At 44.0% G+C, this 23,471-nt stretch overlaps 1 protein-coding gene across 4 annotated transcripts in view; it reads right to left on the reverse strand.

Annotated features, from left to right (window-relative positions):
* Positions 1 to 843: 843 nt before the first annotated feature.
* LOC118312785 (protein jagged-1b-like) overlaps positions 844 to 23,471 on the reverse strand; it is a 25,350-nt gene continuing 2,722 nt past the window's right edge. Inside the window, exons 3-26 of one of the 4 annotated variants that reach the window (XM_035637683.2) lie at positions 23,374 to 23,431; positions 20,313 to 20,564; positions 20,170 to 20,230; positions 19,307 to 19,437; positions 18,954 to 19,073; positions 18,297 to 18,410; positions 18,089 to 18,202; positions 16,519 to 16,632; positions 16,254 to 16,300; positions 15,239 to 15,412; positions 14,680 to 14,830; positions 13,873 to 14,037; positions 13,677 to 13,790; positions 13,477 to 13,590; positions 6,841 to 6,954; positions 6,639 to 6,755; positions 6,456 to 6,483; positions 4,592 to 4,677; positions 4,048 to 4,161; positions 3,843 to 3,952; positions 3,300 to 3,530; positions 3,047 to 3,178; positions 2,531 to 2,681; positions 844 to 2,251 (exon numbers count right to left, since the gene is read on the reverse strand). In XM_035637683.2, coding sequence (XP_035493576.2) covers positions 1,737 to 2,251; positions 2,531 to 2,681; positions 3,047 to 3,178; positions 3,300 to 3,530; positions 3,843 to 3,952; positions 4,048 to 4,161; positions 4,592 to 4,677; positions 6,456 to 6,483; positions 6,639 to 6,755; positions 6,841 to 6,954; positions 13,477 to 13,590; positions 13,677 to 13,790; positions 13,873 to 14,037; positions 14,680 to 14,830; positions 15,239 to 15,412; positions 16,254 to 16,300; positions 16,519 to 16,632; positions 18,089 to 18,202; positions 18,297 to 18,410; positions 18,954 to 19,073; positions 19,307 to 19,437; positions 20,170 to 20,230; positions 20,313 to 20,564; positions 23,374 to 23,431 — 3,327 coding nt within the window. In that variant the 3' untranslated portion in view covers positions 844 to 1,736. Of the gene's footprint in view, positions 2,252 to 2,423; positions 2,682 to 3,046; positions 3,179 to 3,299; positions 3,531 to 3,842; positions 3,953 to 4,047; positions 4,162 to 4,591; positions 4,678 to 6,455; positions 6,484 to 6,638; positions 6,756 to 6,840; positions 6,955 to 13,476; positions 13,591 to 13,676; positions 13,791 to 13,872; positions 14,038 to 14,679; positions 14,831 to 15,238; positions 15,413 to 16,253; positions 16,301 to 16,518; positions 16,633 to 18,088; positions 18,203 to 18,296; positions 18,411 to 18,953; positions 19,074 to 19,306; positions 19,438 to 20,169; positions 20,231 to 20,312; positions 20,565 to 23,373; positions 23,432 to 23,471 lie in introns of all 4 variants that reach the window. The other 3 variants (XM_047333711.1, XR_007031312.1, XR_007031311.1) reach the window with 3 other exon arrangements.

Below are 23,471 nucleotides of genomic sequence, written 5' to 3' on the forward strand. Positions count from 1 at the left end.
ATTAATAAATACCGTGTTTTTTTCTGTTTTCTGTAAAATTGATGATTGAGTTTTGATTTATAGAAAATAAGTCGATCAATAAACTAATAAAATGTCAGTATCAGTCAATGATTGAGTATAGAACACATTTTTTAACAATTTAAATGTTTTTAAATATATATTTTGTCATATTTATACATAGAACTATATATAAATATTTATATATATATACAGTACCAGTCAAAAGTTTGGATATGCTTTCCCATTCAAGTGAATAAAGCGTTTCCAAACTTTTGACTGGTACTGTATATATATTATAAAGTTGTATATATTAACATACCTGCAGGCTTCATGGAGCTCTGACTCGGCCTCTGAAAGAAAATTGTTCACTTTGAAGTTAAAAACATGAAACTGCTTGAGGTTGAGAGAAGAGTTTTTCAGAAGCTGCAGACGTCACGCGACATCATGACAATAAAAGGAGAAATGTGTCACATGTTTATAGATAAAGTATCGTGGTTCTACAGAGACGCTTCAGTCTAAAGTTATAATAAAACTAGAACATGCCTCTGACGAGGAACCAGAGAAAATGATGCTGCAGCTAAAACAGTTTCTCAATAAAACAACCTGCACTTTATTCTCCAGATCAATAAGTTCACCAGGTCATGATCATCCTCCAGGCTGACGCTAATCTCCACACGCTACTGATTTAATTCATGTTTCTCATTTTGCTGTCGTTACTGTGATCGGAGAGTCGATGACTCATCACGAGCGGATTCATCGACGTCGTGAATCATTTATAAACATAAACTGTTTACTGTAAAAAATACAAACTTTTATTTCCCCAAGGTCCAAAAAACACTAAAGTGAAAATCACAAAAATGTTTTTTATTCATTTATTCCTCCGTCACGAACCAAAGAGGCTGACGACTAAAATCCGACAGCCTCATGATTCATCGTCCAATCACCAACAGGCGACGCGTCACATGTCTCTTCATCACAGACAAGTTGAAGCAGGATTCAAAAGTGTTTACACTGTACAAAAAATACTAATTACAAGTAAAGTTCCGTCCCTTTAGGAATTGTTCAGTAGCAAAAGCGAAATCTGCCGCCATCTTGTTCTGTATACAAAGACCCTGTCACACTGGCCCCGCCCCCTTTTCCATTCACACGTACAGAACTGAAAACTGACGACGGCGTCAAACAACTGACGAACGTACAAAACATTTAATTGAGGCACGAAAATGCCCCAAAATACAAAAAGGATAGAAAATAGACTTTTTTTCCAGAAAACTTTTGGTGTTGATGAAAAAAAAATATTTCCCCCAAAAAATCTCCATCAAGAAGTCGTCAACTCATAAATAAAAAATATAGAAAAAAAATATCTCAAGGCTCTTGACGATTTACTTAAATAAATCAAATGCACATAATGATTAATTAAACATGTACACGTCTGTACAGAAACATTCTACGTGGACACGTCTTCACTTTCAAAGAAACTGCTGAACAAAACAACCACAATAAATCTTTTCTTCCAGCTCCGTCGGCTGCGGTGGAACAGATCTGCAGAACGTTCCGTCAGGACTGAAACTGACGACGCGCGTCAGGAATGTGTCTGCATGTCCACATCCTGTCGTCCAGCCAACCACAGCGCAGCGTTCACAGTGTTCGTACAATTCTGTACGAAAAAAGAACATTGAAGATAATTGACCATAACGTTCCCCATCGGTCAGTGAAGGTTCTGATCTCCGTCCAGTCTGTTATACCATGAACTCCGTCCTGCTCCGACTCTGTGACTGCAGCTGCCTGTTGTCCTGTTTGTTGGTCCAGGGCGGGGGCTGGCCCATCGTGTGGTCGGGGGGGCGTTCCTCCCAGTCCACCAGCGAGTACGCCGGCGGCGCCCGGGGGAACCTCGCCTTCTGCAGCCTCTTGTCCACCTCGTCTTCCTCCAACCGGCTCCCGGCGTCTGATCTCCTGAACTTGGCGTTCAGGGAGTTCTTGTCCTGGTAGAGGTGGGGACCATGGAGCTGGTGCTGCTGCTGGTGGTGGTTTGGTGGAATCTTCTCGATCGGGTTCTTGATGTGGTTGAGCTGCTCGCAGGCGGCGGCGCTGATGCTGTTGTGGAGGGCGTTGTTGTCCTCGGCCTGGGGGCTGACCCCTGTGTGGGCGCTCTGCTTCCTCCGCCTCCTCAAGCACCACAGTGACATCAAGGTGACCGCCAACACCCAGATGACGGTCGCCACGGAGACCAGCAGGGGCCCCAGGTAGTAGTCTGCTGGATGGAGGAGAGGGAACAAGTCAGGACACAACATTCATCTACAACCTCCACTTTCTTACCAGGAACAGTCTGAGGCTTAGCTTAGCCTCACGCGACCTGTGCCTAGCTGAGCACAAAGACTGGAGACTGTTGTTTAGGCTTATTTCTTGTTAGCTAACAAGCTACTCACCGTCCGCCCAGTGCTCGGCAGCGTTAGTACCAGGAATGTTCCTACCGCCAAGTCAAGAATGAGCGTTCACAGTCCGACGCGTCAGAAGGAGAAACCCGGACGTTTACCGTTGTGGATGCGGCTCGGTCGTCTCTGGGTGCGGACCTCGGCGATGGCGCCGATGATGGTGCTGTTGGCGCTCCTCTTGCTCACCAGATCCATGATCCTGTCTGTGACCTCCTTGACGAAGGTCAAACCTCCCCTCCGGTCGTCCGTCGACTGAAACGTTCCGCAGCATAAAAAAACAGCATGACGGTTCCGTCTGCGTCTCCACGAGCTCAATTGTCCGCGAGAAAAACAACCGACGCACCGGACGAGTTTTAGTGGACTGAGACCATCTTTTTAATAACGCTACTTTAAGATCTTGATCTCTTCTCACTTCTTGTTACAGCCTAAAATTCTAAAACCCATTTCTATTTTTGCTATTCCAGACTGGTTGAAGTGTTTGATGCGATGTACTGGAAAGTAATGAAGTGGGAATCAACCCGGCGATCTGGATCATTTCTGCAGCGGCATAAATCATTTTACTATGACGGCAGAGTTGCAGTTCTAGACTCGTACAGGAAGTGACAGTCGTGACTTACGATGGCGACGTGGATCTCGTTGCCGGTGCTGAGCGACGACTCGCAGCTCAGGGAGACGGCGGAGTCAGAGGACAGGTCCTCGACCACGTAGAGGCTCCTGAGCTCGCGGCAAACCTGCTCCACCGTCGCACCCTGTCGACCCCCACCAGAGGGAAAACATGAGCAACTACGACAGCGTGAAGGCCTCAGATATTCAGTGGTGGGGGTCACTGCTACGGGACTGTTCAGAGGCTCCAGGGAAAAGCAGACTGACCTTCGCCATGACGTCCTTGTTGAAGGTGAAGGTGACGTTGGCACAGCCGCTCTCTGGGTGACACCTGGCTGTGGGCGGGGCCAGGTGGGAGGGGCTCCAGCACTCCCCCTGACCGGGGCAGGGCTTGACGAAGCAGCGTTCGTCCCGCACGGCGACGCAGGTCTGACCGGCGGGACACTCGGAGCCTTGAGACTTCCCGTGGAGGCTACAAGGTTTCGGTCCACACCGAAGCTGCCAGAGACAAAAAGTTAGCGGCGGTTAAATCGATGAAGCTGCAAAAAGACCTGATACAGTGAATTACTGGCCGACATCCCCCGCAGAACAAAAACACTTTGAGAAACAAGATTTTTCTTGATCTGGGTTTGGAACGGTTCCTAAGACATTATCAGATAATCGGTTGTGATTGGAAGTTTTCTGCTGGAGGAGATCCAGACCGTGAGTCTGACAGAGGGAAGGAAATGAGCTCCCAGAATGCATCTGGGTCCCAGACTAGCTCTGCTCCGACCCTCCACACACACTGATCCAGGCGACGTCTCGTCTTACCTGGGAGCAGGCGACTCTCCCGTCGCGGCAGCGGCAGCTGTTACAGTCGTCGTCCCACCTGCTCCCGTCCAGAGCCTCCAGTCCTCTGACCACACAGGGACGTCCCGCCGCTGCAGCACACACCCCCCGGGGGAACAGTTCAACACCAGACGAGTCGTCACAGAGTTTATAGAGCGTCTGCTGCCGTGTGAGGAGGAGGTCTTACCGTCTCGGCAGCGAGGACCGGCTCGTCCCGGGGGACAGACGCAGCGGTAACCGTTGATCTCGTCCACGCAGGTGGAGCCGAAGCCGCAGGGCGACGACTGGCACTCGTCGATGTCTGGAAGAGACGCGGCGTCGGGTTAATGTTGTTGTCACTGTAAATTCATCCTCACCTCTGACAAACCGGATTTTACACTGAAACTCGTCCGGATCAGTTCGAAGCGAAGAGTTTAAATAAAAAGGAGTGCAGATCACAATCTTATAGAATCTAATATCTGGTCTTATGAGGCTAGGCTAGCAGTTTCCCTTTGCTTCCAGTGTTTGTGCTAAGCTAGGCTAAACCCTCTGGAGTGACTCTGGAGAACACGTGAAGACGTGTCGACTCTTTGATTTAACAAAACAAAAAATGTCCCGTCATCGTCTGTGCGTTCCAACGTTAAAATTCAACACGGTCAAGACGAGTTAACGTCTGGCTCAAAGGCACCGAGGCAGAAGAGCTGAGAGCCGGTGAGAAAAACAACAAACACAGCGCAGAGGTCGACACTCACTGATCCTGCAGTCGGGGCCGGAGAACCCTGGAGAACATTCACATCGGTACCAGTTGTCTCCGTCCACACAGGTCCCACCGTTATAACTGCAGGAGGACAGAGTGTCACTCACATCTTCATCACTCATCTTCATCACACATCTTCATCACTCATCTTCAACACACATCTTCATCACTCATCTTCATCACTCATCTTCATCACTCATCTTCAACACACATCTTCATCACTCATCTTCATCACTCATCTTCATCACTCATCTTCATCACTCATCTTCAACACACATCTTCATCACTCATCTTCATCACTCATCTTCATCACTCATCTTCAACAAACATCTTCATCACTCACATCTTCATCACACATATTCATCACACATCTTCATCACACATCCTCATCACTCACATCCTCATCACACACATCTTCATCACACATCTTCATCACACATCTTCATCACTCACATCTTCATCACAAACATCTTCATCACTCATCTCCATCACACATCTTCATCACACATCTTCATCACTCACATCTTCATCACAAACATCTTCATCACTCATCTCCATCACACATCTTCATCACACATCTTCATCACAAACATCTTCATCACTTACATCTTCATCACACATCTTCATCACTCACATCTTCATCACACATCTTCATCACACATCTTCATCACACATCTTCATCACACACATCTTCATCACACATCTTCATCACACATCTTCATCACACACATCTTCATCACACACATCTTCATCACACACATCTTCATCACACATCTTCATCACACATCTTCATCACTCACATCCTCATCACTCACATCTTCATCACACATCTTCATCACTCACATCTTCATCACACATCTTCATCACTCACATCCTCATCACTCACATCCTCATCACTCACATCTTCATCACACATCTTCATCACACATCTTCATCACTCACATCCTCATCACTCACATCTTCATCACACATCTTCATCACACATCTTCATCACTCACATCTTCATCACACATCTTCATCACACACATCCTCATCACACACATCTTCATCACACACATCTTCATCACACACATCTTCATCACACATCTTCATCACACACATCTTCATCACACACATCTTCATCACACACATCTTCATCACACATCTTCATCACACATCTTCATCACACATCTTCATCACTCACATCCTCATCACTCACATCTTCATCACACATCTTCATCACTCACATCTTCATCACACATCTTCATCACTCACATCCTCATCACTCACATCTTCATCACACATCTTCATCACTCACATCTTCATCACACATCTTCATCACTCACATCCTCATCACTCACATCCTCATCACTCACATCTTCATCACACATCTTCATCACACATCTTCATCACTCACATCCTCATCACTCACATCTTCATCACACATCTTCATCACTCACATCTTCATCACACATCTTCATCACACATCTTCATCACTCACATCCTCATCACACACTGAACACAAACATCTGCTTTCTCAAGATGGATGTTTTTCAAATATATGAGCAGTTTGTGACTCGAGAAGAGGGAGAGCTGAGGAGGAGGAAGAAGAGGAGGAGGAAGAAGAGGAGGAGAATTTAAAGTAAGACATTGAGGTCTGAAGCTTCAGAACCAAATGTTCCATGTTGTAAAAGCTGTATATTATTCAGTTAAAAAGAGGAATTTGTTAATTAAACGTCATCTTGAGCCTCGAGGCCTGAAAGTGACTGAACTGTGTCGTCCAGTTAAATCTGAACATTGTGTGTTTCTGTGTGTGTGTGTGTGTGTGTGTGTGTGTGTGTGTGTGTGTGTGTGTGTCTCTGTGTGTCAGCTGAACTCACCAGGGATGAGAACTACAGTCGTTGGCATCTGGAAAATAAAGACACAGAGAGTTCTTAGACGAAAATATTCACATTTCATTACAGCTGATGTTTATTCTCTGTGTGTATGTGAGTGTGTGTTCAGGTGTGTGTGTGTGTGTGTGTGTGTTTCCAGGTGTGTGTGTGTGTGGTGCAGTGACTCACTGTGGCTGCAGGTGGCGCCCTCCCAGCCCTCCTTGCAGACGCAGCTGAAGGAGGCTCCGCCCACCACGCAGGTGCCTCCGTTCTCACAGGGGCTCTGCAGACAGACGCCGTTCTTCACTGGAGACACGAGAACGAGCGTCAGCCACGGAAACACACACGGAAACAAACACGTGAAGACGAACACGCGTGTGGAGAAACTGACCCGTGTTACAGCTGCGTCCCTCCCAGCCGACAGCACACACACACCTGAAGGCATCGCCTTCGTCGAGGCAGGTTCCTCTGTTGTGACAGGTCCACTCGTCACACTGACTCTCTCCTGGAGGTCAAACAGCTGTTAATTTAACTGTATACAAACCGCTATATAAACTGTATATACAGCACTATATTAACTGTATATACAGCACAATATAAACTGTATACAAACCGCTATATAAACTGTATATACAGCACTATATTAACTGTATATACAGCACTATATAAACTGTATATACACCGCTATATAAACTGTATATACACCGCTATATAAACTGTATATACACCGCTATATAAACTGTATATACACCATTATATAAACTGTATATACGCCGCTATATAAACTGTATATACACCATTATATAAACTGTATATACAGCACTATATTAACTGTATATACAGCACAATATAAACTGTATATACACCGCTATATAAACTGTATATACACCGCTATATAAACTGTATATACACCATTATATAAACTGTATATACGCCGCTATATAAACTGTATATACAGCACTATATAAACTGTATATACACCACTATATAAACTGTATATACACCACTATATAAACTGTATATACACCACTATATAAACTGTATATACAGCACTATATAAACTGTATATACACCGCTATATAAACTGTATATACAGCACTATATAAACTGTATATACACCGCTATATAAACTGTATATACAGCACTATATAGACTGTATATACACCACTATATAAACTGTATACAAACCACTATATAAACTGTATATACAGCACTATATAGACTGTATATACACCACTATATAAACTGTATACAAACCACTATATAAACTGTATATACAGCACTATATAAACTGTATATACACCGCTATATAAACTGTATATACAGCACTATATAAACTGTATATACACCGCTATATAAACTGTATATACAGCACTATATAGACTGTATATACACCACTATATAAACTGTATACAAACCACTATATAAACTGTATATACACCACTACATAAACTGTATATACAGCACTATATAAACTTGAACAGTGATGACATGTATAGCCGTACATCATCACTAAACCGCTGGTTGTCGAGGTGGTGTCCAGATAACAATGTGGGCTTCATAGATAACTGGCGCACCTTTTGGAGAATTCCTGGTCTGATGCGGAGAGACGGCATTCATCCAACTTTGGATGGTGCAGCTCTCATTTGTAGAAACCTGACTCGGTTACCTAGACGGTCAACCCCGTGACTTTTCAGAGTTGGGACCAGGAAGCAGAGTTGCAGTCTTACACGCTTCTCTGCGCTTCTATTACAGCAGTCACCCCCACAAAACCCCATAGAAACTGTTTCTGCCCCACGACCACTTCAACTATCTAATCCAAAGGGAAATAAAAGAGGTGTAATTCACACAAATCTCATAAAGATCAACACAAAGCCTATAAATGAACCTAACAATAGAACAATAAAATGTGGATTATTTAATATTAGGTCACTCCCATCTAAATCTTTGTTAGTGAATGATCTGATAACTGATCAGCACGTTAATTTATTCTGTATGACTGAAACCTGGCTACAGCCAGAAGAATATGTTAGTTTAAATGAATCAACACCTCCCTCTTATAATAATACTCATATTCCTCGGACCACAGGACGAGGAGGAGGAGTAGCAGCAATCTACCAAGCAGACTTATTGCTTAACGCTCGACTTAACCATAGTTTTAACTCATTTGAAAGCCTAACTCTTAGCCTCCTTCACCCTAGCTGGAATTGTCAAAAACCAGTTATTGTAGTCGTTGTTTATCGACCACCAGGCCCTTACTCTGAATTTTTATCTGAATTTTCAGACTTTTTATCTGAGTTGGTGCTTAGCACAGATAAAGTTATTATAGTGGGTGACTTCAACGTTCATGTGGATGTTGCCAACGACAGTCTTAGTTCTGCCTTTAATTCACTCATAGACTCAATTGGTTTTACTCAACATGTAAACAAACCCACTCACTGTTTTAATCACACCCTCGACCTCGTTCTGACCTATGGCATAGACATTGACAATCTTATAGTATTTCCTCAAAACCCTCTGTCCGATCACTACTTAGTTACATTTGAATTCTCCATTATTAACTTTACTGAATTTGGAGAAAAGTTCTATTACAGCAGGTGTCTATCAGAAAACTCTGTTAGTAAATTCAAAGAAACAGTTCCTTCGTTATTTACTCTACTGCCATGTGTCGATACAGTGCAGGATCGTTATCAAAACTTTACTCCCATACAAATTGATGATGTTGTTGATAGTGCAGCAGCCTCACTACGTTCCACACTTGACACTGTCGCCCCTCTGAAAAAGAAGACAGTCAATCAGAGGAGGATAGCTCCATGGTTTAATGCACAGACACGCGCTTTAAAACAGACGTCACGTAGGTTAGAAAGGAAGTGGCGTTCCAATAGTCTAGATGATTCTCACCTAGACTGGAAAAATAGTTTAATTACATATAAGAAAGCCCTCCGAAATGCCAGAACCAATTATTTTTCTTCACTAATATAGGAAAATAAAAACAACCCCAGGTTCCTCTTCAGCACTGTAGCCAGGCTGACTGAGAGTAAAAGCTCTACTGAACAGTCTATTCCTCCAACTCTAAGTAGCAATGATTTCATGAGTTTCTTTACTAATAAGATTATTACCATCAGAGAAAAAATTTACCAGCTTCTTCCCACTAATGGCACATGGTCCAGTACTGTAGGTTCTGAACCAATAGTATCGCCTAATTTTTATTTAGAATGCTTCTCCCCTATAGATCTGGCTGAGCTGACTTCACTTGTCACTTCATCCAAGTCATCAACCTGTCTTTTAGATCCTATTCCATCAAGGCTATTTAAGGATGTATTACCTTTAATTAATAATTCCATATTAGATCAGATCAATTTATCTATATTGACAGGCTATGTACCAAAGGCCTTTAAGGTGGCAGTAGTTAAACCTCTGCTCAAAAAACCAACTCTGGACCCAGATATCTTAGCTAACTATAGACCCATATCAAACCTCCCCTTTATCTCTAAAATCCTTGAAAAAACTGTTGCTAACCAGTTATGTGACTATTTACACAGGAATAGTCTGCTTGAAGACTTTCAGTCAGGTTTTAGAAAACATCATAGTACAGAAACAGAACTACTGAAGGTTACCAACGACCGTCTCATGGCCTCAGACAGTGGATATGTTTCTATTCTCGTCCTTTTAGATCTTAGTGCTGCATTTGATACCATCAATCACAAAATTCTGTTACAGAGACTAGAACACATTGGGATTAAAGGAACAGCACTAGAATGGTTTAAGTCCTACTTATCTGATAGATTTCAGTTTGTTAACGTTAATAACAAATCTTCCATGCATACAAAAGTGAGTCATGGAGTTCCACAAGGTTCTGTACTGGGACCGATACTTTTCACTCTATATATACTTCCTTTAGGCAATATTATAAGAAAACGCCGCATCAATTTCCATTGCTACGGTGATGATACCCAGCTGTATTTATCTATAAAGCCAGATGAAACTAATCAGGTCGACAAACTTCTGGATTGTCTTAAAGACATAAAGGCCTGGATGACTTATAATTTTTTACTTCTAAACTCAGAAAAAACTGAGGTCATTGTACTCGGCCCTAAACACCTCAGAGAAACATTATCTGATCATATAGTTACTTTGGATGGCATTACCTTGGCCTCCAGCTCTACTGTGAGAAACCTTGGAGTTACCTTTGACCAGGACATGTCCTTTGACTCACACCTAAAACAAGTCTCTAGGACAGACAGCCTTCTTTCACCTGCGCAATATCAAGAACATTAGAAACATCCTCTCTCAAAAGGATGCTGAAAAACTAGTCCATGCTTTTGTTACTTCTAGACTGGACTACTGTAATTCATTACTGCTAGGATGCCCCAATAAGTCTGTGAAAAGCCTCCAGCTAATCCAAAATGCCGCAGCTCGAGTTCTGACAGGAACTAGAAAAAGAGATCATATTTCTCCGGTGTTAGAATCTCTGCATTGGCTTCCTGTAAAATTTAGAATAGAATTCAAAATACTGCTCCTAACCTACAAAGCCCTTAATAATCAAGCTCCATCATATCTTACAGAGCTCCTAGTTTCATATTATCCCAATCGATCACTTCGCTCTGTAAATGCAGGATTACTTGTGGTTCCCAGAGTCTGTAAAAGTAGAATGGGAGGCAGAGCCTTCAGCCACCAGGCTCCTCTCCTCTGGAACCAGCTCCCAGTTTGTGTCAGGGATGCAGATACCCTGTCTACATTTAAAGTTAAACTTAAAACCTTCCTTTTTGATAAAGCTTATAGTTAGAACTGCTCAGGTGTTTAATAAACCATTTCTTTATTATGCTGTTATAAGCCTAGACTGCTGGGGGAACTTATATCATGAGCATCTTTCTCCCTCTCCCGTTCTCTCCTTCTCCCTCTTTCTCTCCCTTTATATCTCTCTCCTTCTCCCACCTTTTCAATCTCTCTCTCTCTCTCTCTCTGCCCCTATGTATCTACATTACATGTCACTAACTCTGTTTTCTCTCTCCCCTAGTAGATCTGACCCCAGATCTGCAGGATCCAAACCCGTCATTATTATTATTACTATCATTATTATTAATAACATCATTGTATTTATAAGTATCAGTTTTCACTAATTATAAGTATCAGTCTGGTAGAAATTAAAGCAACTGTTATACTACCCCCCCATCCCCCGATATGTTTACAGTACATGTCACTAACCCTGTTTGTGTTTTCTATCTCTCCTAGTGTATCTCTGACCCCAGAGCTGCAGGACCCAAACCCGTCATTATTATTATTGCTATTATTAATATTAATATTAATGTCATCACTATATAATGACAACAACATAATTGTATTTTTTAATTATAAGTATCAGTCTGGTAGAGATTACAGCGGCGGTTGTACAACTGTCCTCTCTCTCTCTTCTCTCCTACTGTCTCTCCTCCCACCCTCTTTCTGCCCATCTCTCCTCTCTTCCTCCTCTCTCTCCTCTCTTCTCTCCTCTCTCCCCCCTCCCTCTCCTCTCTTCCTCCTCCCTCTCCTCTCTCCTCTCTTCCCCCTCTCTCTCCTCTCTCCTCTCTCCTCCTCCCTCTCCTCTCTTCCTCCTCTCTCTCCTCACCCCAACCGGTCCAGACAGAAGCTCCGCCCACAACTGAGTCTGGTTCTGTCAGAGATTTCTTCCTGTTAAAAGGGAGTTTTTTCTCTCCACCGTCGCCAAGTGCTTTGCTCATTGTGGGATTTGTTGGGTTTTCCCTGTAATATTGTAATATTGACCTCACTATGTAAAGTGCCTTGAGACAATGTATGTTGTGATATGGCGCTATACAAATAAAATTGAATTGAATTGAACTATATAAACTGTATATACACCGCTATATAAACTGTATATACAGCACTATATAGACTGTATATACACCACTATATAAACTGTATACAAACCACTATATAAACTGTATATACACCACTATATAAACTGTATATACAGGACTATATTAACTGTATATACAGCACTATATAAACTGTATATACACCACTATATAAACTGTATACAAACCACTATATAAACTGTATATACAGCACTATATAGACTGTATATACACCACTATATAAACTGTATACAAACCACTATATAAACTGTATACAAACCACTATATAAACTGTATATACAGCACTATATAAACTGTATATACAGCACTATATAAACTGTATATACAGCACTATATAAACTGTATATACACCACTATATAAACTGTATATACAGCACTATATAGACTGTATATACACCACTATATAAACTGTATACAAACCACTATATAAACTGTATATACACCACTATATAAACTGTATATACAGGACTATATTAACTGTATATACAGCACTATATAAACTGTATATACACCACTATATAAACTGTATACAAACCACTATATAAACTGTATATACAGCACTATATAGACTGTATATACACCACTATATAAACTGTATACAAACCACTATATAAACTGTATACAAACCACTATATAAACTGTATATACAGCACTATATAAACTGTATACAAACCACTATATAAACTGTATATACAGCACTATATAAACTGTATATACACCGCTATATAAACTGTATATACACCACTATATAAACTGTATATACACCACTATATAAACTGTATATACACCACTATATGAACTGTATATACACCACTATATAAACTGTATATACAGCCCTATATAAACTGTATATACAAACCACTATATAAACTGTATACAAACCACTATATAAACTGTATATACAGCACTATATAAACTGTATATACAGCACTATATAAACTGTATACAAACCACTATATAAACTATATATACAGCACTATATAAACTGTATACAAACCACTATATAAACTGTATTTAAAACTTTTTATAACCTGAAAATATAACCTGTATATAGCCTGTAGGATTCTGGGGCATAAAAGAAGGGTCAAAGGTCAGAAAGGTAAAAAAAAAAGTACACACACACACACACACACACACACACACACTGGTCTCACTTGAGTGACAGGTCTTTCCCTTCCAGCCACCGTTGCACTCGCAGTAGAAACCGTTGACGAGGTCTCGACAGACGCCGCGGTTCAGACAGGGGGCGGAGCTACAGTCGTCCACGTCTGCACCACAACAACACAAAACAACGTCAACAACAACAACAACAACGAGCCCGCTCGGGATGAAGAGGAGGAAGAGGAGGACTCACTGTGGAGGCAGGCGGGGCCGTCCCAGCCTTCGGCACAGACACACTGATACTGACGCACTCCATCGATACAGGTGCCTCCGTTCAGACAGGGGGCGCTCTCACAGTCATTAATGTCTGAGACACAGAAACAACATGATTTGTTTTTCACACCGATGAGTCAAAGCAACGTTCAGAATGAGGACGAGATGAAACTCACTCTCGTGGCAGTACGTCCCCGTGAAGCCCTCCGCACACTCGCAGCTGAACTGTCCGCCGGCGTGGCCCCGACACCGCCCGTGGGGGCCGCACACGTTGGACGAAATCAAACGCACCCCGCTCGCCGTGCTGTTGGACGCCACTGCCACTGTGCAGCTGTCAATCACTGAGGGGACAGAGGAAGACTTAGACACTTCTCAGAAACCTGGAAGACAGTTTAAATCATTTTGCCACTTTTCTTTACATTTGGTTAAAGTTTGTGCAACGTCTACATGGAACGACGGACAGACGAGGACGTTTCTTTAGCAACTTTCACAGTTTCTCAATAAAATCTCTTGACACATTTTCCTGTGACTGAGCGCAACGTGTCCATAAACTCCTCAGTCGTTGTCCTGATCAAAAAGTGATTTGACATTTGCAAATTATACTTGTTCTCCGTTGTGGAACGAATAAAATAACATTGCATCTTAAATCTGTAGAAAATAGAAAAGTCCAGAAAAGTGTTTATTTTGTGTGACGTTAGTTTTTTTTTATATAGCTTCCTGCTTTAGCAGATATATAACCTCTATATAAAAATGTATGTAACCTGTATATAACTGAAGTATTATCTTAAATATGTAGAAACTAGAAAAGTCCAGAAAAGTGTTTATTTGTGTGTTTATTTGTGTGACGTTCGCTTTTGTTGACGTGAACGTTTCCCCTCCGCGCTGCTTCCTGTAAATGAAATAATGACACACTGAATGTAGCCGTTCGCAGGACTGCGACCGGACGATGCATCGGAGACTGATCAGTGGACCAGAGGGTGAACCTTTGCAGGGCGAGGTGCGGCAGTGGTCCCTCAGGCGCGAGCAGTTCCTGCCCTCGTAGTCTTCGGGACATTTGCAGACGTAGTCGGCCGCCAGGTTGAAGCACTGGCCGCCATTTTGACACGGACTGCGGCGGCAGTAATCGACGTCCGACTGAGGACGAGAGAAAGAGAAGAGTTCAGCTTCAGCTGTGAAAAATTACACTCGCCGTTTAACTGTTTGTATAAACACGCGTCTCCACGGTAACCGCCAACACACGTGTGAGCAGACGTTGAGGAAACAACACGGATCATTTCGTCTTTAAAGCACTGAAGTTAAACAGCCGAACAAAGACGAGGTGTCGAGTTACGTTGTGAACCGACGATGAGAGTTCAACGGATGGGCAGCGGATTCATTTCACACTTTCCTCTTCTAGATATCATCTTTTCACGTTCTGTTAAGGCAATAAAGTGAAGTCATAAAGTGAGAATCAGTACAATGACATTTCCTTACCCTTCTTGGCATTAATAAAATATATATCTCAAAAGTAAGGAAAGTGGGCGTGGCTTAGCGACCACTCACCTGGCAGCGACGTCCTGAGGAACCAGGTGGACACAGGCAGTGGAAGCCGTTGACCTCGTCATGGCAGCGACCGCCGTTGAGGCACGGCCCGCTGGCGCACTCGTCCACGTCCCGCTCACAGTGGACGCCACCGAAACCCGCGGCGCACACGCAGGTGTACCCGCTCAGCAGGTCCTGGAGCAGCAGCCATGATGTATTATCATTATTATTATTATAATATGTAAAGGGTTTAACCTGCGTCCACTTTCCTAATAATCACAATTTAGATTTCAAAAAGATGCCAAAAAACATCTCAACATACATCATGATTTTCTCATTCATAAAGTAGATGTAGCTAACAACTGTAGCTAACTACTGTAGCTAACAACTGTAGCTAACTACTGTAGCTGACTACTGTAGCTGACTACTGTAGCCGACTACTGTACCTAACTACTGTAGCTGACTACTGTAGCTAACAACTGTAGCTAACAACTGTAGCTAACTACTGTAGCTAACTACTGTAGCTAACAACTGTAGCTAACTACTGTAGCTGACTAATGTAGCTAACAACTGTAGCTGACTACTGTAGCCGACTACTGTAGCTAACAACTGTAGCTAACAACTGTAGCTAACAACTGTAGCTAACTACTGTAGCTAACAACTGTAGCTGACTACTGTAGCCGACTACTGTAGCTAACAACTGTAGCTAACTACTGTAGCTAACTACTGTAGCCGACTACTGTAGCTAACAACTGTAGCTAACTACTGTAGCCGACTACTGTAGCTAACAACTGTAGCTAACTACTGTAGCTAACTACTGTAGCTAACTACTGTAGCTGACTACTGTAGCTAACTACTGTAGCTGACTACTGTAGCTAACAACTGTAGCTAACTACTGTAGCTAACAACTGTAGCTAACAACTGTAGCTGACTACTGTGTGTGCGTGTGTGTGTGTGCGTGTGTGTGTGCGTGTGCGTGTGTGTGTGTGTGCGTGTGTGTGTGTGCGTGCGTGTGCGCGTGTGCGTGTGTGCTCACCTTGCACGTCGCTCCGTTCTGACACTGAGCGCCACAGTCGTCGACGTCTGCAGAAACAATTCACATGAAGGTTGAATGAGGGGAGATGAGGTGAAGTCTGAGCAGCTGGAAGCTCTTCAACGTCCAGTCCGACTCGTGAGGAAAACTGAGTCGTAGCAGCCGAGCTCACGGCGTCAGGGTTGATGACAACATTTGAAATGTCTGTCTGCCTGAACATTCGAGGTTTAAAACTTTGAATATTGCGTCACTGGAGCGTCTCACTCACTGGTGTCGCAGTTCTGGCCCGTCCAGCCCGGGACGCACTCGCAGAAGTATCCGCCAATCAGATTTCGGCAGGAGTTGGCGTTGACGCAGGGGTCGTGGTCGCACTCGTTGGCATCTGACAGCGAAGAGAACGAAGAGATTAGAGAGAGACAGCAGGTTTCCTGAGCTGGTGTCCGACCAACAGAACCACGTTGGGTGTGGAATGAAGGAAACCGCCCAGTTTACTTACTCGTCCCATGAACTTCATGAAATCTCAGAATTCAAGAGTTGCGATGCGTTTGCTGACATTTTCCATCAGAGGTCATGAAGTAAATGTTCCTCTGTTAATTTATACCACGTTGAGGAAAAAGGTTGATATTCCAACTCTCTCATCTCTTCCCTCTGTCATTCTTTGTATTTCTGAGTTGTTAGCCTCCTGGATGCAGAGGATTATATGAATATTGACATCCAGAGTTCCATTTGAAGCAGCGTGACCTCAGCTGCACTCTTTGTTAAGTGCCTAGTCAGCGTTAGCATGCTAACATGCAAAACAAAGATGGTGAACACCGGCATGAGCATGTCGCCATGCTACCATGCTAGCAGCACGGCTGTAGATGTTATATTTCAAAATACAAATTACAAGTGATTTTTCTTTGCTTTGCTTTTGTAAAACTCAACCCGCGTCAACGTGGCAAGCGATTAATCAGCTTGAGTTCAAATATTTCAACTTGACAACTGACGCAAATTACACGTCTTGGAAATTGGCGTCTTTGCGTTGACTTGTTTAAATGTACTACTCTACTCGCCTCCAGTGTGAACGCACCATTTCCCTGGTACAACCTTTAGCTTATGCTAGCTAGCCTAGCCAAGGCTCACTTCTATCCGTTGCTTTGTTTGTCAGCAGGATGAAAAGCTCCTGAACAGAATTCCAGTGAACGTGTTGGAATCCATGACATGTTGGTGTGGATCAGGACAAAGGGGCGGAGCCAGGATGTTTGATCTCCTTCTTTAACATTGTTTTTTAACACGTACAGACATTTACTGACTGATTTGGTGATTGGTTGAGCTCGACACGTGTCTTATCACCATGTGGTCACAGTGGCTCCTCCTCCTCCTCCTCTCGCCTTAAACGACGCTTCACCAGTCAATGAACAACCAGGGACACAGGGGTCAAAGGTCGGGGGTCGCAGCGCCCTGACGACAGATGGAACTTGTGTCGTTCCCAAGTCTCAGGAATGATGAAATGTAAACAGTGTTTATGGGTTTTATTTGAATTCCTCGGTTGCTGTTGTGAGTCCGAATTGTGGTTGTGTCAACAAACTGAAAGGGGGAGGAGCATGTGGTTGGTAGTTTGTGGTCAGCGGTGGATTAACGCTGCGCTGAGACGATCCCGGAGGCTAAGCCTCCAGACCACCACCAGTCCTCCAGGGATCATCCTGGAGCTTAGGAACCAAAGCTCTGGAGGCCCTGACGGAAACCTCCAGCTGGAGGTTCATGTTCAAACACACAACACTGAGGGGAAACATCCACAGTGGAAGAGATGAATCATAAACATGTCAGACATCTGTGGGTGTGGCCTGTGGAGCACTGACCGATGAGGCAGGTCCTCCCGGTCCACTGAGGCGGACAGGTGCACCTGAAACCGTTGACCAGGTCCTGACACGTCCCGCCGTGACCGCAGGGGTTCACCAGACACTCGTCCACGTCTGAGGCGGACGGGAGAACAGAGAGCTCACAGCAGGAAGTTCAAAACACAACAAAAGGGAAAAGATTATGTTAAAGTTTGGAAGAAGTTCTCACTGATGGAGCAGGAGGCTCCGGTCCAGCCGGCGGCGCAGCGACACTCGAAGCCCTGACTGGTTTCCTCACAGCTGCCGGCGTTCAGACACGGGCTGGACAGGCAGGCGTGGTCCGCTGGGACACACAGACACACATATTCATATTTATATATATATAAATATAAATATATATTTAGTGGACTGATGTCAGAGTGTGTGATCGATCCGCTTCATTTTCCTGGTGTCACCTGACTTACTGTAATTTATCCTCTGGGAATATTGATCATAACACTGGGATGTTTAATGAATATCTGGACCATGTGAGCTGCAGACGTCTCACTCGGAGCTGAAAACAACCTCCCTGACCCCTGACCCCTGACCCCTGACCTGGCTCCTCCCCACATTACTCAGATGAACCTGCCAAAATGTCTTTTTTTTTTTAAAGATCTGAGCCAAAAATGTACAAATTAAAAGTGACACACGTTTAAACAAGCATATAATAATATTATTTTATGTAATAAAAATGTGAAGTTATTTTGGTTCATTTGAAGTTTTAATGTGTTCAGTTTTTACTGTGACTGAGTTTCTTATTTCACAGATGGACCTCACGACAGGGTCGACCTCTGTGGGCGGTGCCTTGCTGCAGGGCACTGGGCAGTGGGCCGGCGGCGGCTCTCACCTCTCTGACAGTCGACTCCGGAGAAGCCGTCGGGACACGAGCACTGGTACTTGTCAGGTCCCGTGTTGCTGCAGGTTCCTCCGTTCAAACATGGCTGCCGCGTCCGACACGTGTTCAGATCTGAGCAACACCAACACACGTCAACACTGATTATTAATGTTAATGAAACTTGATATTAACTCTGCATCTGTCGTGTCGGTCAGTGATCTGCACCAATCAGCTGCCACCAGGAAAAACAACTGTCCCCTACCAAAACAAAAGCTCCTACACAACGTCGTCCAGACACTTTACATTTGTCAAAGGTTGTGTGTACGTGTACATGTGTGTGTGTGTGTGTGTGTGTGTGTGTGTACCTTTGTCACACAGCTGTCCTCCATAGTTGGTGTCACACAGACACTGCCAGGGCTCCACACAGCTGCCATGGACGCAGCCGGGGTGAGGGATGCACTGATCACAGTACTCGCCCTGCCAGCCATACAGACACCTGACGCACACACACACACACACGCACACACACACACACACACAGGTGTACACACACACACACACACGCACACACACAGGTGTACACACACACACACACACACGCACACACACACACGTGTGTACACACACACGTGTACACACACACACACACACACAATAAATACAAAATGGAAGTGAACATAAATTAAACATCGAGCGATAAAACTCGTAAACTGGTTAAATAAAGTTTTGATTTGAAACTGTGTCGTTCTGATTCGTCCTTCACAATAAAACCAGCGGACATTTCCTCCGCCCACCAGCTACCTGAGTCATTGGCTCGGAGCGGGCAGTGGGCGTGACCTGACTCACGTTACAACTGATCAAACACTTGATATTTTAACCACGTCCGTGATCTAATGTCTAGTGCCGACCGATATAGATGTTTCGGGCCAATACCGATATTAAGGAGTAAAGAATTTGTCGATGATTCCTGAGATGTCGTTACTTTACAATTCAACCGTAAACTTTATACAAATCACTATAAATAAAAAGAAAACGTAAATCAACCACGTGTATAAAACTTATAAACGCTGATTCTTCTGTTTGTTTCAGTTTGTCTTGTCGATTCCACTCGTCAGACGTGGACGTTGATCTCTGGACTTTGTTTCGTGTTCAGCGCTCGAGTCGTCACAGTTCAGTGGAGATACGTGACGTGAAACTGTTACAGACAGAGAAGAAGCGTGCTGCTCACCTGCACTCTCCAGGGACTTTACAGGATCCGTGCTGGGCGCTGCAGCCCTGACGGCAGCTCGCTGCAGACACAGAGCCAGTGAGCGTCAGACTAACTATCTGCCAGCAGGTGAATGTGAAGAGAGGAGGTAACGGAGCACTGACCCGTGTGGCAGTCCGGACCCGACCAGCCCTCCAGGCACGTCTTGTTGCCGTTGTGGTCGCACTCGTAGTGTCCGAAGAAGTCGTCGCGCGGCCGACAGAACTTGTTGCAGCCGAAGCCGAAGTAATGCTCGTCGCAGCCGAGGCGCAGCCGGAGCTGGAACTGAGCCACGGGGCCGTCGTGCTTCAGCGCCTGCCACTGCCGGCCGGGGTTGATCATCCCCGAGTGGACGGCCCGCTCGATGGCCGCGCCGCCTGCGGACACAACGGGTTGACGTCAGTCGGAGAGAAAGACACCGAGGTGAAGAAGGCGTCACCGGAGGCTTTTATTGTGAAAGGCCTGAAGCTGGTGGAGACGACCTTGAGTCTGAAGAACGACGACCTTGAGAGTTTTCTAATGGAAACCACATCAATCAATTTCCTTTGTTTGTTTCAAAGTGTGAAGTCAGAACTGGTCCGTTCTTTACTCTGCAACATTTAGCACGTCAGCACGTCAGCACGTTAGCTGTTCGCTGATTCGACTGCGGATCAAATAAAAACAAAGAAAACCAAGAATCTAAAATTAGAAAAAGATTTGGAGACATTTTTGGACATTTGAGCTGTTGAAGCTCAGACGAGCTCGTGGCCCGAGTGAAGAGTCGGAGCTGCTCTGTGGTATTTCACCGGCGAGGGGGAAAGTGCGGTCGGGCCGAGGTGACGGCGGCGTCTGTTCAGCCGACAGAGCTGAAGACCGAGCGGCGGCCTGGAAGCAAACTGTGACACTTCACATCGCGATGGAGAATAAATAATCAAAAAAAAGGTGCTAAAAGTGTCACTGAGGTAAAAAAAGAAAAAAGTGAACCAGAAAAAAACAAAACAAAATGCTGGATCTGCTCCGTCCAGGACGTTTGAGAAATTCACACCTGACACCTGAGAGCTGCTAGACCGTAGAATAAACAACGGAGAGAAGATGTGACTGGGCCTCGTCACGATAACGTCTTTTGGTTGCACGATACAATGTCCCAGAAATTATCGCGACAAACAATATTATTGTCATTTAAAGAACATTTTTTTGATACTGAATCACGTGAGTCTATTGGTCCGACACGAGTTGTGTCGCTGTTGAGAGAAAATTCAAAGACAAAGAAAAATACTAAGAAATCCATATTTTCTGACATTTTCTAAACCAAAGCCGTGATTTATGAATCATACGACGAGACCAGACGAGAGGACAGAAGCAGCGAGACTGTTCATTAACTGTTACTGAGGTGAATGAAAATGATTGAGTTCATATTCATTGATTGTACAGTCGATAACCTAATTATATCGGGACAGGCCCAGATGTGACCCATGTGTATATATATATATATATATATATATATATATATATATATATATATATATATGGTGGTGACGAGCCGCGTGCCCCGGGTCACTTAGCTCGTCGATGCTAAACCACATGGTCCATATTTGTCCCGTTTCAGCCTCGACTCGTCCGTCGCTCTGTTACTGAACAATCTGAGCTCCGGCAGCTTCAGTGGCAGAACATCTCCGACCGCCGTCCAACCCCCTCGCACTGAGACCCACCTGGCCTGAGGTCAGCCGACTTCACACCGGGCCTATAATGGTTCCCTGCGGGACGCCAAATATAGCACCAAGCAAACACTGCACCTGCAGCCGCCTCGCTGACCGCCGGCCTGGTCAACAGAGGCAGCTTCCTCCCCTGCACTACTACACACACACACACACACACACACACACACACACACACACACACACACACACACACACACACACACACACACACACACACACACACACACACACACACACACACACACACACACACACACACACACACACACACACACACACACACACACACACACACACACACACACACACACACACACACACACACACACACACACACACACACACACACACACACACTACTACTACTACTACTACTACTACTACTACTACTACTACTACTACTACTACTACTACTACTACTACACACACACACACTACTACTGCACACTACTGCACGCTCACACACACTACTACTACACACTAGTACACACACACACACACACTACTATTACACACTACTACACACTACTGCACACTACTACACACTACTGCACACTACTACTACCTGTTTTCTGAATGTCCAGAGCGAATTACAATAATCGGAGGTCAGAGGCAGCGTTAAGACCCCACACTGGATTTTCCTTAGCGAGCTCCTGACTGGGAATCAAACCCCCCATCGTCTGTACCAAGGTGGGTGGTGTAACCCACTATGCTCTACCAGCTGAGGAGGAGTAACGTTCTGTACCTGAGCCTGAGTCTCGTTACAGTAATTTAACATCTGTTCTTACATTTAATGCAGTTATGCAATTATTCTAATCTTAAATTCTCTTTAAGTTTGTTGAGTTATCTTTCAGAAAGGGCGAAAAAATATTATTTAACATAAAAAAATGGATTTAATTTTTTTTTGTATCAATCTATTCTTAACTTTGTGTAAAAAATGTTAATATTCTTTCCTGCAGCGTCAGTTGTTTTGTTTCTTTACAACCAATTAACTCACATTTGTTGGAAAATTACCAACAAAAAAAAAGTATTGAAGTTAATTTAAATGATTTTTGAACCCGATGACCTCCGACACAGAGGGGATTCTCAGGTCAAAGGTCATGGTGATGAAGATGATGGTGATGAAGATGATGGTGATGAACATGATGGTGATGAAGATGATGGTGATGAACATGATGGTGATGAAGATGATGGTGATGAAGATGATGGTGATGAACATGATGGTGATGAACATGATGGTGATGAACATGATGGTGATGAAGATGATGGTGATGAACATGATGGTGATGAAGATGATGGTGATGAACATGATGGTGATGAACATGATGGTGATGAAGATGATGGTGATGAACATGATGGTGATGAACATGATGGTGATGAAGATGATGGTGATGAACATGATGGTGATGAACATGATGGTGATGAAGATGATGGTGATGAACATGATGGTGATGAACATGATGGTGATGAAGATGATGGTGATACTCACTGCTGGAGGACGAGTCGTTGTTGAAGTCCAAGGCGTCGACGATCAGCGTGTACGACCTCTGCACACAAACACAAACAACGTTTCAGCTTCTGAAATGT

The sequence above is a fragment of the Scophthalmus maximus genome, chromosome 8 (genome assembly GCF_022379125.1).
Source record: "Scophthalmus maximus strain ysfricsl-2021 chromosome 8, ASM2237912v1, whole genome shotgun sequence".
NCBI lineage: Eukaryota > Metazoa > Chordata > Actinopteri > Pleuronectiformes > Scophthalmidae > Scophthalmus > Scophthalmus maximus.